The sequence below is a fragment of the Phytophthora ramorum genome, assembly GCF_020800215.1.
Source record: "Phytophthora ramorum isolate Pr-102 chromosome Unknown Phyram_PR-102_s0008, whole genome shotgun sequence".
NCBI classification, from domain to species: Eukaryota; Oomycota; class Peronosporomycetes; order Peronosporales; family Peronosporaceae; genus Phytophthora; species Phytophthora ramorum.
In genome coordinates, this window is record NW_027150654.1 from 1,526,193 (window position 1) to 1,541,991 (window position 15,799).

Consider the following 15,799-nt stretch of genomic DNA (forward strand, 5'->3'; position numbering starts at 1 on the left):
CATTTGTATTTGAGTGGCGCGCCAAGATTTGAAGTGGGGCAGCCACGGCGTGTCATCCCTTCTCGAGGGGGGAGGGGGCGTTGAGGTTAATTCGACAATGGAGATGGGCAACTCAGTTGCGCAATTCCTGGGCGTCATAATTCTATTTGGCATGTTATCGAGAGGTACTGGTGCCGAAAACGAGGTGCGCCACTGCACTTGTCTAACATAATTCTAAGTACCTTACCAGTATTGTCACACCGATTAGCTCGCGAGCTTTATCCAGTGTCATGCCCTCAGCCTCCAGAAATGCTTTAAAGGAATTTATCGCCGTCACTCATTCTTGCTGCTGGCTGGAGCCAACGACGCGATGGACATGACTCCTGATCCGCAAACTGCTGTTTCCCAACTACCTGTCACCTCGGTCGGAAACCTCGGGATATTTTTTAGGATATGCGCTGATATGAAAATGTTTTGTATTGAATAGAAAATATTCTCAAGATATTCCAACTAAAAATGGTCGGATTGGTTGGAATTTTTATCAAGCCCAATTGATTGGACAAAATACGGAATAATCCGTTCTCATTGATGCATTCGACAGTCTGAGATTTTCACACAGACTAGTCTCGGTTGGAAAAGCGTGGATATTATATCTTACCGCAAAATATCACCAAATCCTTACGCGTCCTTGGCGACGATGGAGAACCATCCCCCGAACGGGACCTCGGACACGGTCACGAAGTCGTCCGAGCCGCTAGCCTCGCCAAAACCATTCCACGATGGCGTACCGTTCGTCCATACCGTGTTGCCGTTGATGGAGATGGCGATCGCGTCCAGCGACTTGCCGAACGTAGGCACTGAAATAGACCCCGTCGTGTTTTGCGGCGTCTCGAGATTGGCCAGGAAGAAGCTGTCCTCGTTCTTGGTCGTCCACTCCACGGAGAAGTCGCCCGTCGCCAGCGTGTAACCAGTGTGCAGTTCTCCGATGTCAGCTCCAGCGGCGTGCGGGACGAACTCCCACGTCTTGCCGGCGTCAGTTACGGGGCTCAGACCACCGACGTGCAGCGTCAGAGACGCCGTCGGACCCGTGGACCAGGCGTGCGCGTGCGAGATGTAGCCACCCAGCTCGAGACCGTAGAACGGGTACATGAGCTCACCCGTCTCGTAATAAGCCTCGATGGTGGTGGAGTTGCTGAAGGTGTTGAGCATGTAGCCCCACTGGCGACGGATGATTTCCAGAGCAAGTGAGGCTGTTGCCGGGGGTGGCTCGCAGGTGAGCCTCGACCTCCACACTCGTGATGAACGGCGAGATCGAGCCGAGACCTTCGGGTGACACGGCGCCGTACTCGTTCCAGCGCGTGGCGAGGTTCTCCGATACGGTGGCGGCCTGCTCCGACGACTGGGTGAGGTTGTAACGAACCGCAAGTGAATTGCCATCCTGAGGGTGGAGCGCAGCACCTGCAGCAGTGGTGTTGTCACGGAAGAGTCCGACAGCTTCATCCCACAAGTTGGAGTTCACAGACGTCTTGACGGCACTGGCGATCTCATCAAACGTCGTGCCGTTGTAGGAGGGAGCATCCAAACCAAGTTGCGGGGCTAACTCAGCGTAGCTGACCAACGCGTGGTACAGCAGGGAGTTGGCGGCGATGTTCTTAGCTCCTTGACCGACGCGACCCCAATCATTGGTCGCCGTGACGTTCAGTAATGTGTCAGCCGAGTCAACCTTGTCTAAGATAAATGCGAAGCCGAAAAGCGCTTGGTCCCAGAGATTCTTCGCGAACTCTGGGTCGGCGGCGAGGGTCGTGTAGTCAGCCAGCGCAATAAGCGTCCAGATGTGGTACGTATCCGAGTTTACACCAGCAAGTTGAACGCGCGGTGCAATTGGAGTGCCGGCATAGGCGAACTGGCCGTTGGTCGTGTTCTGGATGGCGTACAACGAGTTGATAGCGTGGCGAACGGATAAAAGGTTGTCGCTGTTCAGCGTAACAACCTTGGACAAAGTGGACACTCCGAAATCGCCCGGCCACGGGGTGCGGTCACGCTTGGCACCGTCAACGTACACCTCGGCACCCGTCGTCACATTCTGGATCGTGGCGTTGTTGAACCAACCATACTCGGTGATTGTCGGCGGATTGGCACGCGACTCGTTCGAAGCGATCGTGCAAATCTGCACAGTGTACGCACCAGCGTACCAGATGCGGTTGAGCAGGTCATCGTCGCTGTAGAAGTAGCCGGAATACTCGCGCAACTTGTCGTCGTCTGTGGCCGGAGCCGCTGTGAAGTGGGTGGACACCCCCGTGATCTCGACCGCATCGGAAGAGCTCGTGGACAACGTCAGATAGCGGTAGCTGCCTCGGGCAAACTCACGGCCGAACGTGTAGCTTGAGTCGGGCTCCGCTGGTGCGTAGATGGTGCCGTCGATGATGGCCATGTCAGTGGACAGATCGGACTCAATGCCGATGTACTCGGCGTTCTCGGAGAAAGCAACTCCAAGCTGCGAGTTACTCGTGGTGCCCGAGCCGAACTGTAGCGTGATGAAGCCGGTCACTTGCTGACCGAAGTCGTACGTGACGGTGGATCCGTTGCCAGACAGCGAGGCAGTCAAATCGGAGACGTTGACGCTGCCCGAGGATCTGTAGATGCTGACGGGCTCAATGTCTCTGGAGGCCGGCGATTGGATGTACTGCTCCCAGGGTGCGGCTGCATTGCCGGAGGCGGCAGTAGCGAGGACGCTTGCAACGAAAGCAAGCGTACCTTGCACCTTCATTGCTGTTGATGCAGTCGAAAGCAAATTCGGAAATGACATAACATGTAAGAGATCACTTGTGGCGACCTAGCACTGCTTCTTGTACATCATCCACGCGTCTTTGATGGCTTTCGTGGTTGAAGCTTTGCTTGGTTTTGCTCACTTCGTCGTTCTTTCCCTCGCTTTGGGCTGGATTTATGCCCAGCCAAGTTGAAGTTGTCATGACGGATCAGTTGACTCACGTGAAACAAGACGCGTGATACTGAGTGGGTGCAGTAGACGTCCTAATGAACCCGACTCATATGTTATACTTGAAATCCTAGGCACGAGGATTCATCTACAATGCGCACGGACAACCTGTGGTCATTAGTGGAATGTATTTGCCTTGGTTGTCGTCGTAAGTTAAGGTAACTCCCGCAGAGATTAGGTATCGAATCTGAAGCACACCAGGCAGAAGCCCACAGTTTACGGTTGATGCTTTCCCACTTCAATGCGTGATCGCGCGTGTCCACTCGTTGCTTTTCTTTCTTGCAGCAGCTTTGGTAGGCGGTCGATGGACGGGAAATGTGTTCCGATTATAGGGAGTTAATCATACCAACTTTTGATGGCGCTGTCCCCCAACAGCACCAAGCAGCATGTCGAGCGTTGTAAAATGCGTAAAATACGCCTCGCGAATTGTCCAGGAGTCCTGGACCAGGACAAAGCCAAGACTCAGCGATAAAGTTGCGGATTTGCTTAGCGGCTGTCTGCAACTTCAACTCGAGTGAACTGATTAAGTTTACGTAGCTCCTTGTACATCATGTACGTACCGGTAGTACTGCAAGGGCAAATGGGCAGAGGCAAATCTGGCTTGAGATGGATGTCCAGCAATCGCGGACTGAGCGAGAAATAGCAAAAGAGAAGTTCTTGTTTCTGTTTGGACGCACAGGTGTCACTCGTGTAGGGAAAGCCAATCACCCCCAAGCCTGGCAAGATCGCAAACTTCGACTTGCAAGCAAGTAAAGTATGCGTCACCTATGCGGTGGGCAATTTGACGTGATATGATGGTAGTTCCCATTCGTACTCGTTACTTTGGCTTTGCCAAAACCAAACTGCGCTCCGCTAGCTGGATCGCAAAAGTCCACAACGGAAAACCAGTTGGAAAGTGTCAAAACAACTTCTGAAACTTGTCGGTTGCGGGCTTTGACAGATGGTCGACCTGTGAATATTCTCGAGCTGGCCCCAGATAATCCGTTTGCAGTATAATAATTCCTTGTTTCCTTGTTGTCGATAATCCTTATCGACTCTTCGTTGAAATTCGCAGGTTGTTACTATGCAATTAGTCGGTTGGCACTGGTTATCTTAACGCTGAGGCCGGATGAGCTCAATCATTTCCCAAATCACGAGGTTAGCTCTGGGAGCACACGTATAGTCACAGATTGTACACCAACAGAAGACGAGCAGTAAACAAATGTATGATCACTCACCGACGGCTCGAGGGGGGAAATTTGCAGCAACAAGTTTGAGTGTAATAGCTGCAGCGAGCAAGTCCCTGATTGTTCAACATTTTAACGAGGCTCGTTGCTACGTCAGTCCGCCGCATATGCTACTGAGGAACTTCAGGAACTCCAATTATCGTCTTCTACGTACTTTTCGGTGGCTTTTGCAATACCCATCACAGAAAAAAAGAAACAACAGCGACAACTCTGTATTATACGAAAAGGTACAACCGCTCTGTGGATATGTACCTATGGCGACGAGGTAAGAGTAAAAAAATTGTTTGCTTGTGAATTCAACTCGCAGACAAAATTCGATTTCGTAAATCGCTGCTGAGTATTGCGCTAGGAGTGATAAAACCAAGTCCCAGGCAAGAAAACAGCGTGTATCGTCGTTGGAATTATTCGTCCAGAGTCTGCCCCGAGAAACTGTTGTTCGTTTGCTTTTGAGTCAGTTCTTGCCTCTTTTGCCGCGCCACCCCCGGAAATGTGTCAACCACATTGCTTCTTCTTGGCTTTGGTGTCATGTAGTCACCACCATACATGCGTTCCAAGAAGTACTCTGGGTCATGCACCGTATCAAACTGCTGATCATTGATTGTGACCTGCGAGAAGGGCACCATCTTATTGTCAGGTATCGTATGACTGCCGTTGACTCTTTCATCTCTTGAAGGTTCCATTCGCCGGAGCGCTTTTGACGGCTCATGATGTACTAGGTCAAGGTACGGAATGGATGACATGGTGGGTATCGACAGACTCGGATCGTACAGCTTGGAGGCTAGAGGATGTGTAGGCGCCACACACACGCGCAAAATATCCTGGAAAAAGAGGTGATATCCTTTTTGCCAAAGCAATCGCTGCAAATCATCAGCAACGCGAATTCTGCCGCTGTACCCGATATCGGCATCCTCTGTAAACGGGATCATGCCTTTGTTACGCACAGCACCCAACAGTGAACCGTAGACAATAACAGGAGATTTGCCTAAGGCTTGGAGCTCTTCGTACACCTCCACTAGAAGCATGTGGAGGACACTGGCGTGGCAAACAGTTCCTGACGAATTCTGCTTTAAAATGTCCATTCGATCAGCGCCACTGCAAAATATCGGGTCCTTTCGCCCAGAAATGGGCAAACATTTGCTGAACGTGCGCTGCTGACGCTTCAGGTGGATTCTGTTCTGACAAAGGGCTGTATGATCTCCCTGAAACACCGGCGGGTGAAGTGGAGTGGCGTCTTTCAACTTGATGTAGTATTCGTGATCGGAATGATACATGACGTTGCTTAAATTCACCACACTAGGGGAGCAACGCGAGTTGTCACCAAACAGCAACGATACGGGATTACGAGACAGGATGCGAATTTCTATCGTGAAGCCGCACGCCAGTAAACCGACCACGAGCAGCGCAAGAGTGACGAAAATCAAGTTGTCTACAAAGCGAAATTTGACTCTCCGGGTCCCTTTGACTGGTACATTCTTGCGGCACGCTTTCTCGTGCTTCTCCATGTCGATAGTTTGCTGGGACCTTGATACTTCTTGGCGCTGCAGGGCTCCATCGAACGTTGTCGGAATATTGTAGTGAGAGCCAACCACGGGAAGGGTCCGTGGTGGTTTCAACTTTTTTTTGGTGCGACTTTTCCGGAGAAACTACTCCGAAATGAATATGCAACTATGTCTGTGCTGATGGAGGATGCAACACACACACAGGAGTGCCGAAATCAGCAAATAACTACACGTATTCCACCTTTGAATAGCAAAAATGGAGATTATTAGGCAAGGATTTTATTAAGCATAAATTCTAGCCGACCAGGGGATGCCGAGAAGGTAGTATGGAGTTAACCGTCATGCTGGCGCTCGCTGCAAGTAACATCAGAGGCTGGATTGAGGTGCAATAACAACTAAGCGGCGATAGTGGAGAAGGTACCCCGAAGATGCTTGTTCATTAATCAGGATCTCAAAGTTGGATATTTAGCTCTGCGATACATTCGCTAGCTCCGCACTAGCTTGCCGTACAATAGCATTCTTTCTCTCATCTTTCATGTATTGAGCTTAGACTCAGACCCTTAGAGTAGGCTGTAGGTTATTGCTGCCATCAACATACCGACGCCAAGACCTGACAACGAAAACCGTGCAGGCCGACGAGGTCGTTTTAATCAGTGTCGGTGCTTCCGTCTCGCCGTTATCCTTGGACGCGCTTGCACCGGTTTTACTGCCTCTGCCGCTGCTGGCTGTGCTGCTGGCTGTGCTGCTGGCTGTGCTGCTGCTGGTAGGTGTATTGCTGCTACTGCTACGTGTCCCGCTGTTGGCAACGACGCTCCCACTGGTACTGCTACGGCTGCTAGTCGTGATATCGAGGCTGTTGCTGCTGTCGAAAATATCGCCGAGGTCGCTGTTGCTGTCGCCATTGAGTCGCCGTCGAAGTCGCTGCCCCAGTCGCTCCAGTCACTACCATCAGCACTACCACTGGTAGTGCTGCTGCTTGTGGTAACGGTGCTGTGCTCGCCGAGCACAGGGTCGTAGTGAAGTGACGTCGTAAACGAAGGGAAGACCCACTCAAACGACGTGTCTCCTGCTGACTCGACCACGGACATGTCCACCAGATTCGCTTCTACCCCGCCGTTAAGGATCACAAGACTCGGCACATCCATGAACATGGAGTCGCCCATGTCCACTGTCTCGATGTCGGGGCCACTCTTACCTTCGGCTTCATCTGAGGCGTACCGAGCGCTTTGTTGTTGGCCCCCTTTGCATCCAGCGACACAGCAAGCACAAGGTTATTGGCTGTCGTGGAGAATGGCCAGCCAGCGATATCAACCGTGAACTTGAGAGCACCTGCAGACACCGCAAAGGTCTTGCTGCCGTATGGCACCGTCGCGTCCCCTTGGTAAATGCCCGCAGTGAGATTGAACTGCACCTCTTTTTTCCGGCGCCGACCTCGACCGTGGAGACGAATGTCGTGGAAGAAATGTTGACACCACCCACCTCGGTCGTCTTGATGTCCGTCCAGTCACTGTTCTTAGGTTTGAATTTGTCGACGCTCTCGACTGCACTCCCGTTGACATCCAACTCCGTGAGGCTTGCCACAGAGAGCCGCATGTACTTGCCATTCAAGCAATCTCCCGTAGGGCAGATTTCCATCCTGACGCCCTGGGCGTCGAAGTTAGCTGCAGTCTTGATGCGCTCCATCGTAGCAAAGTCAGGTCCGTGCTCTGGCGGCGAGGTGAAACCCTTCTTGGCAGACACAGCCGCTGCTTGGACCAGGAAGCATACAAATGCGAAAGTAGTTGGGTTGCTGATCTTCATGGCGGATTCGATGGTCGGTGTTGGCAGGCTGTGACGATGGGGTGCACAGGGTAGCCCGGGTGTTTGCTTGAGCACTTGAAAGTGTTTTTCGGAATGGAAGTGCTGAGGCCTGTGGTTATAGCAAGGTTTACATAAGTTGCAGCACCACAGGGTTGTCCATGACACTAAGGATCTTGTTGATAATATGAATGTAGCTGCCCAGTAAGACACAAAACCCCACGATCTCAGCTTGTGAGACGAGGGCACAGCACTAACTACTGCGCTACCGTTGTGTATCTCAGGCTACACAACGGTAGCGCCACTGACCGCAAATATATCGCACTTCATCAGGACTGACCGTAAAATTAGAAACGAATGCATAATTGACCTCGATCCAATTCACGTACGACCGGGGTGGAGTCCACGTTCGACTCTCAGAAAATATCAATAATGGGGCAACTCGCTAGCTCTTCAGAAACCTGCTACCATAGAAAAACAGACACAGAAGCTGGGCCAATCTATCATTTTCGTTCTGATCTTTGCGACGATGTCGGTAAGGGCACACGATCATCATAAACCACTCAACGACTGTTCGACACTTCCTTCTTCTTCAGCTAAAAGCACAAAGCATGGAGCGTTAGCCAGGTCTACTGTGTGAAGCATGAGATTTCGAAGAGGGATCAACTGCAAACTGTTTCATTACTAAGTATGCTGCCATGTCACTGCAGAAAATCTGATAAGGAAAACAAGGCACGCTGAGATACAATACGGCAGCGCAAAGTTAGTGTTGCGCCCTCGTCTCACGAGCTGAGATCGTGCCACGCGCTTCGTGTTGTACAATCGAGCTAAGCTTACACGACAACCGAAAACGGCAACTGATTATTTAAAACAGTGAAGTCTTGCGAAGACGACTGCCCTTCTCACCATTAACAGTCGCAAGTGGGCGGAGAGCACGCTAGCCAAGCTGCTGGGCGGCATGTCGCTGGCTGTCCAAGAGAAGAAGCCACTGCTGGTGCGCAAGGCGGAGAAAGGCCTTCTATTCGGCGAAGCATTGTTCTCGAGCAAAAATAGGCAGCGACATTCATGCTATCAACAATATCCTTAGTTTCGTGGGCTGCACTGTCGCGCTAACTATGGCGAAAGGTCTGTCGTTGCACTACAATCCACTTTGGAATACCGATTCAGATAGCACTCCACCGCTGAACGTCGCTGCCAGCGCATTGGTCAGGTACGCTGCGCCAGCCCGGGACGGCGTTTGTGAGTTCCAAATTTGTGGAAAGGACTTTTCCGTGACGTGCAAGTACCCTCAGGACGGCAACTGGACGCGCACAGCTCAAAGAGCACCTTCAAGAAGTAGATGTCACGTGTGGCGATTCGACACTGATGCATGGCAGCTCCGAGTCGGACTGGAGATTTGGTCAGAATGCTTACGGTACTCGCCTTTGGCTAACCACTAACTATCCAATAATCACTTGCTTGTGATTGTTCACGAACAGTACAAATCTCGGTTCACCCACTCCAACAGATGATACCCACGACCTCGATGACGGGACTCTCTCTCGTCAGAAGGGTTTCCTTGTGCATGTACCATGAACATCCCTATCTCATGGATTCTTTTTCCCGTGTCGTGTACTAGTATAACGTATAGGCTGCAATGACGACAAAGCCGCCCGTGCTGGCCTAAGTGCAACAGCTGATCACCGCCACAACCAGGCACTTTTGCCTGGATTTTAGCAGGTATTCTCAGGAGTGAGTTTTGTTCCTACAAGGTGTCAGCACTGGTTAGTATTGGTCGACAGGCATTTGCTCGCTATGCTTTGAGGCGGGGCGGGGGGGGGGATGCTATGATCTCTCCGAAACGTAAGCGTTGTTTCTGCCGTATCCCTTTCCCCCGGTCGCATGATTCCGCCATTTGGCTGCACTTGGGACAAGATTTTAACGTTTGTTGCAACAAAAGCGGTGCCTCTTCATTTCATCTCATCGTCTGGAAGGCACAAGTGGCTAAGTCATGAAGGACGCGCAAGTCGACCAGAAGATCGATATGGAGGAGCCCGAGTGCGAGCTTGGCCACCGTGTCGTGGCCCCGAACAAGAAGAAGATTACCTCAGCTCACCGACGCAAAGACCTTTGCCCAAGTAGCATGGTGCTCCCTACACTGATCTTAGTGCTTATCGGACTGGTGGTCTTCGACGTCATTATGGAGAGCAACATCATCTCCCGTGTCCCGGCAGCTATCTTGTCCAGCAACCACGAGATCTGCTCTCCCAAAGTGCTGAACGCCAGTGCCATCGAGTACCATTCCGGTCACAGATACTACGACGAACTCAAGGACATGACGGTACCAGTGCCAGTCTTTCGAGATCAACACACCACACTATGTGGCAAGAAGACCAGGCTTGCAGCGAAGTACAACTACTGCCTCCCAATCTCTGGGAGGAAGGACGCCCCGTTCTGCTCTGCAGCCGACCGCATGGATCTGCTGAACCTGCGCTCTCCCAAGTCAACTTGCTACGCCAGTGTGCTGCATATGCTCATGGTTGAAATCTACGAGGAGCTACAAGCAACCGGGAACATCCCGTTCCTTACCTTTGGGTCGCTGCTGGGAGCTGTTCGCAATAGTTCCATGATCCCATTCACAGAGGATGTAGACATTGGTTTCGTAGGAGAGCTGGTTGCCCCCGACGCGTTGAGACTCGCGCTTCGGAGGAAGGGCTATCACATGTTCTTCATGGACATTTGGCGTGTGTGCGTGGCGCCGACACATCCATTGGCTGGTTATCTGTACGACCCAAATGTGCCTCTCGCTGAGAGCTTCGCTGTGCCGTACGTAGATATGTACATGATGAAGCAGAAAGACGACGGGGATTGGGATCTACAGGAGCTGGAAGGCAGCAATGGCCGACTTCTGCCTGACAAGAGGGTGCAGCCGTTCTCGCAGGTGAAGATCAACAATATGTCGTTCGACGCGGTCCAAGATCCGAGGTTCTTCTTGCAGGAGGCGTACGGAGACGATTACATGACTCCGAAGCCACGGAAAGAGCAAAGTTAGCTAGCTATGCGTTATCGATATATAGGTTACCAATAAATGTAATGTACGAACGTTGAAGTGACAGAGCGACAGAGCTTTGCAGCACTCTGCACTTTCCTCGCAGCTTGGCAAGCGTGGTGGTTCTGCATTTCTCTGGATTTCCAGAGACCAAAGAGTGCAACCGGCTGTAGACGCCGGCAACCTAACCAACACTGGTAGTGAATGGCAAGGCAGGTGGAAAGTATGGAAATTGAGACGAGGTTCACCTCATCACGCCTGCACAGTGGTCATAATTTTCGGTGCAAAAGCATCGCAGGACAACCACCAGTGGGAAAACCAGTCAAGGCCGATCGCTTTGTGCGATCCTGCTCATTTTGTGCACTAGCAGCGTGACATGCACGTAGGTACAAATATGGATAGCCACACACACATGCCAGTGCGATATGCCCAGACGCTACGCTAAATCCACGACACAAGTCTGATCACTCAAGGTCTCAATTGATGAAAAACTGCAACCGTGACCTGCATCGTACCCGTTTCACGGTGGAGACACACGAAGAATACAAACAAATACGGCAAGGGCACAACGCTGCTACTGTTGGAAGTTGCAGTCAGTGGCTACATGTGTTATACATGAACCAGTCACTGCGTCGCGAGCTCACGCTTCTCAGACTTGTACCGCAACTTGTGCTGTAAATCTTAGAGATCGACAATCGAGACCTCGAACAGAAAAATGGGAACGTCTCAGGTGTTCAAATCGCCAAGATTGCTTGATGTTGCGCGCCGATGCATCGCGTCGCCGCGCCGTACGTCGTCCGCGTGCTTTCATTCTTGCTCTTGCATCTCATCGCACAAGTCTCGTTCCTCCAGTACCATACCGACAGAACTACAAAAATGGACAAGAAGCTCGAGGAATGTGGTGCTGTTACCAAGCGTTCCACACCACACCGTGTTGGAGTGCTGGGAAGGGTTTTGCTGGGCTGCAGGGAGTTCTGGACGGGAGTGACAGTGATTCCGACCTTCGTACTAGTGCTAATCGGGCTTGTGGTATTCGGACTCGTCATGGAGACGCACATCATCTCGTGCACGCCGGAAATTACCCTGCTCAACGAAGAGGAAGTCTGCACCCCGCGAGTCGTGAACGCCAGCACCGGTGAGTATCATTCGGGCCACCGATACTACTCAGCACTGAAGGAAATGGATACTCCTCCGGCACCAACCTTCCGGGGGAAACACACCAACCTCTGCAATGACCACGAGAGATTAAAGGCCAAGTTTGGCTACTGCCTCCCGATCTCTGGAAGGAAAGACACGCCGTTCTGCATCGCAGGCGACCGCACAGACTTGCTCAATGTCCGCTCGCCCAAGTCCGTTTGCTACTCGAGTGTGTTGCACATGCTGATGGTGGAAGTGTACGAAGAGCTAAAGGCTTCCGGGAACACCCCACTGATCACGTTCGGATCGTTGCTAGGAGCCGTGAGGAACGGCTCGATGATCCCGTTCACGGAAGACACGGATATTGGATTCGTCGGGAACCTGAACTCCAAAGACGTACTGAAGGTGGAGCTTCGGAAAAAAGGGTATCACATGTTCTTCCTAGACATTTGGCGAGTGTGCGTCGCACCGACACACCCGCTTGCAGGCCGCCTCTACGACCCAAGCCAGCCGATCGCCAAGAATTACGCAGTGCCGTACGTGGATTTGTACACGATGAAGAAGCTCAACGATGGAAATTGGGATATCCAAGAGCTGCAGGGTAGCAACGGTCGTTTGATGCCGTACAACAAGGTAGAGCCCTTCTCGCAGGTGACGATCAACGGGATGCCGTTCGACACAGTTCACGACCCCAATTTCTTCTTGACGGAGGCGTACGGGCCAAACTACATGACTCCGAAGCAGCGTACGCCTCCCAATGCGAGAAAAGCCCTACAGGAAGTGATAAAAAAACTCACTACAGGAGCGAAACGTGCACAGGGACCCCCATAAACCGTTCTAGACGGCTGCCAGGATATGTTGATCGAGCTGTAGCTTGAGATCGATCTCATAGTAAACTAGTTTTCACCGAACTTCGTCTTTGGTTTTTTCGTCCGTTTCGGGGATAACTGGGATCGAGCGCCTCAATATGAACCTTGTCAGTGGCTATGGTATCAAATGATGCTACTCGGGAAGGTTGTGACACTTGAACTCCGTTTGGGTCCGCAAGATGGACAAGACCCTGTGGTCACCGATCAATGTCAACTTTAGTAAAATTGAAGCCCATTGTGGGAATTCTATGCATGCACTTAAGTACAACCGGATGGTCTTCTTCATACTTGTCTTCATGCTTTGGAGACCCAAGTGGCGCTGTTCCTAGTCAAAGTAGGACTGTAGCGTGCCGGTACGGCGCACGTCGCACGTGGCGCAGTGGAAGGAGCCGCCGAAGGGCATGAAGTTGCGGAACGGCACCGGAATGACCTCGAAGCCCCAGTCCTTGAAGCACTGCTGCGCCTTCTTCTCGTGGGCCTCGACGATGACCGTCCCTGGACGCACCACGAGCACGTTGCACGTGGCCGTCCACGGACTCGTGAAGAAGAGCGGGTGGTCCTTGGACAGCTCCGGCTCGGGAGCCACGAACACCTCCCAGCCCTTGAACATCTCGGGCAGGCAGTACTGGTAGTCCTTGTTCTTGTACGAGTACGTCTTGACGGGGCGCCCCGTGATGCACGGGCGGAATGGGTTGGCCAGCAATTTGCCCGGCATGAGCGGCACGAACGTTCCGTCGATGTGCATGGCGTTCCGGTCCTGGAAGTCCAGCACGTGCACGTTGTAGTCGTCTCCGAGGTGGCGACGGACCCACTCGATGCCGAACTGGTTGGTCACTTGGCTCTGCTGCGTGAAAATGTCGCGCCCCATGCGGGTGAACTCAGCCGCGTCGAAAGTCGGCTCGAACTCAGTCACGACCGAGTTGAAGACGCCGCTCTCGGCTTCCCAGTCGTTGTTGTACAGCTCGTCGCTCATCTGGGGTTTGGGGGCGGCCGTCCACTTGCCGCCTTTGTGGAAATACTCCTTGATGAGCTTCCGGTACGGACGGAACTCGAAGTAGCGCGAGCGCCAGGCCATGGGCGCCTCCACGATCTCGTTGCCGAACACGATGAGCACGTCGCGCGGCATGGCCGCGTACAGCTGCGAACGACTGGAAAAGTCGGGCGTCTCTACCGGCTGGTTGAAGTCGGTCGGACCTGCCTCCGGTCGCCGGACGATCACGCCTTCGCCCTCGAGCACCTCGGCCAGGTAGTCGAGCTCCTTGGCCGCGCCGGCCAGCAGCTCCTGCGGGAAGGGCTGGCCCGCTCGAGTCTTGTACATGTCCCAGTGCTTGGAGGGCCACACTGCCTTGCCGGACACATGCCACTCGGGGATCGTGGCGCCCTCGACGCGCCCCACGATCACCTCTTCCAGCGGGTCCCATTCGTTGTGCGAATTGATGATGGGCGTGCCACTGGCGAAGCTTCGAGAGGCTGCGGCCTTGAGCAGCGGCGAGCGGCGGAGAAGGACCGACATGGAAACTGAGAGACTTGCGAGAGATCTGGAGACTTGCGCAATGACAAGCAAAGCGGGTGAAGGACACGGAGCTGTTCAGTGTGAGCTGTTCGGCATGTGGCTGTTCATTTGCCCTCGATCTTCAAGGGAAAGATACGCATCCCACTCGAAAGATACCGTGACAGAAGATGGTGCTTTCTGGTGCTTTCCTCCTTGTCACGACCAGTATCCTAACGTTGAACGAGCTCGAGTCCTTCATGTGTTTTGCTTAATGGGATGGTAGTGCAGGGTAAGTAACAGTGCTCGATCAATGCTTTGCCTGGCGGTGTACTGGAGCGCCCAGGAAGCGCAGTCGCTCAAAGCACCAACTTTTGTCGCGCCGATCTTCAGCGGCGTCTTCATCAGTAAACCGATATCCGGAACTTCAAAATAACATACCGATACCGAATCCCAATTCAGTATCGGTATGCTCTTTTGAAGTTCGATGCTGGAAACTTCAAAAAAGCAGCCTCATTCCGAGTCCCATTCGGCCAAACGTGCAGACCTCGGCACGCAGCAGCTTCCCGACGACCCCAGCGGCTATACGAAGATCGGAGCGCATACACCTTCCTCTCCACTCACTTCTCCACCCGTAAATACTCTTTTCGTCTCCAAACGCCTCGTGAAAGACGAGAAATCGCGTATAGAAGTCACTCACCCACCGTTTTTCTCTGTTTCCTAGAGAACTTCATCACCATGGCTGAAGACCTGCTGCAAATGTTCCAGAGCATCACAACGAGCGACCACGACGAGCTCGTGGACCAGTTCGCGCACCTGCTGCAGCTGGATGCGGAAACGGCCACGTTCTTCCTCGAGTCGTGCAACTGGAACGTGGAGACGGCGGCCAACAACTACCTGGCCACGATGGAGGCCTCAGGAGCCTCCAGTGTGAACCCCATGGAGGGCATGGACACGGCCGACGATCTGGACATGGAGGACGACGGAGGCACAGCCAATAGACAGCAGCACCAGCAGCCCAACTCCGCCTCATACCAGGCGCAATTCATCAGCGACCTGTCGGCCACGCAGAACACGCTCTTCGCCCCGGAGATGCCTGTGCAAATGGTGAGGAGAGGGGGTGATTAATGGGGGTCGACTACAGAGACTAACCTTTTTGTTACTGTTGTTTAGCAATGGAGTTTTGTGAACACGGGAAACGAGGCGTGGCCGCCAGAGACGCGGCTGCTATTTGCGCAGGGCACCAGTTTCAAAGGGCCGGAGCAGATCCCGGTGGCGGCCCCAGCAGGGCAGCGGATAGACATATACGCACCGTTGTGCATGCCGGCAGAGCCGGGATCCTACGCTGGCAGCTGGAGGCTGCACTGCTCGCAGGGCTTCTTTGGCGACCCCGTGTGGGTTGTGGTGAATGTAGGCACGCCCGAGGCTGCCGCGGCGTTTGCATTGCAGCAACAGCAGCAACAGACTGCGGCGGCAGCTGCGGCAGACCCATCCAAGCCCCAGTTTGCGGAAAATAACCGGCAGCCTTCGTCCGCGGTCGTGGAAGATATGGACCTGTAGTGACTGCTCTCTTTGCTGATGCTTAATCCGGACGAAGGACTACGACCCAATGCGACTTCAGTTAGTTATGTGTGGTGAACAATTCCAAAGAAGAGCTACCAAGCGGCAAGACGCGGAAAGAGGCCCCGCTAACTCATTTTGAATGGGATTGTGGTGGGAGAGTGAGTGAATATATGCCGCGTGTTGCACGGGTTTTATCATTCGTCGCTCTGGTGGAGCT

At 53.0% G+C, this 15,799-nt stretch overlaps 6 protein-coding genes across 6 annotated transcripts; 3 read left to right on the forward strand and 3 right to left on the reverse strand.

Annotated features, from left to right (window-relative positions):
• Positions 1–657: 657 nt before the first annotated feature.
• On the reverse strand, positions 658–2,746 carry KRP23_9456 (uncharacterized protein; the record flags this gene model as incomplete). The annotated part of the gene is made up of 2 exons (XM_067895013.1): positions 658–1,197; positions 1,265–2,746. The coding sequence occupies 2 exons, from the start codon at positions 2,744–2,746 to the stop codon at positions 658–660; spliced, it is 2,022 nt and encodes a 673-aa protein (XP_067742635.1).
• Positions 2,747–5,925: 3,179 nt separating this feature from the next.
• Positions 5,926–7,499, reverse strand: KRP23_9457 (uncharacterized protein; the record flags this gene model as incomplete). Its single annotated transcript, XM_067895014.1, has 3 exons — positions 5,926–5,940; positions 6,895–7,051; positions 7,111–7,499. 3 exons carry the CDS (start codon positions 7,497–7,499, stop codon positions 5,926–5,928), a joined length of 561 nt encoding a protein of 186 aa, XP_067742636.1.
• A 1,987-nt stretch (positions 7,500–9,486) lies between these two features.
• Positions 9,487–10,527, forward strand: KRP23_9458 (uncharacterized protein; the record flags this gene model as incomplete). Its single annotated transcript, XM_067895015.1, has 1 exon — positions 9,487–10,527. One exon carries the CDS (start codon positions 9,487–9,489, stop codon positions 10,525–10,527), a length of 1,041 nt encoding a protein of 346 aa, XP_067742637.1.
• An 873-nt stretch (positions 10,528–11,400) lies between these two features.
• KRP23_9459 (uncharacterized protein) lies at positions 11,401–12,492 on the forward strand (the record flags this gene model as incomplete). The annotated part of the gene is made up of 1 exon (XM_067895016.1): positions 11,401–12,492. One exon carries the CDS (start codon positions 11,401–11,403, stop codon positions 12,490–12,492), a length of 1,092 nt encoding a protein of 363 aa, XP_067742638.1.
• A 363-nt stretch (positions 12,493–12,855) lies between these two features.
• On the reverse strand, positions 12,856–14,043 carry KRP23_9460 (L-arginine:L-lysine amidinotransferase; the record flags this gene model as incomplete). Its single annotated transcript, XM_067895018.1, has 1 exon — positions 12,856–14,043. One exon carries the CDS (start codon positions 14,041–14,043, stop codon positions 12,856–12,858), a length of 1,188 nt encoding a protein of 395 aa, XP_067742639.1.
• A 289-nt stretch (positions 14,044–14,332) lies between these two features.
• Positions 14,333–15,579, forward strand: KRP23_9461 (Protein ILRUN; the record flags this gene model as incomplete). Its single annotated transcript, XM_067895019.1, has 4 exons — positions 14,333–14,426; positions 14,531–14,653; positions 14,744–15,126; positions 15,193–15,579. The coding sequence occupies 4 exons, from the start codon at positions 14,333–14,335 to the stop codon at positions 15,577–15,579; spliced, it is 987 nt and encodes a 328-aa protein (XP_067742640.1).
• Positions 15,580–15,799: the final 220 nt, after the last annotated feature.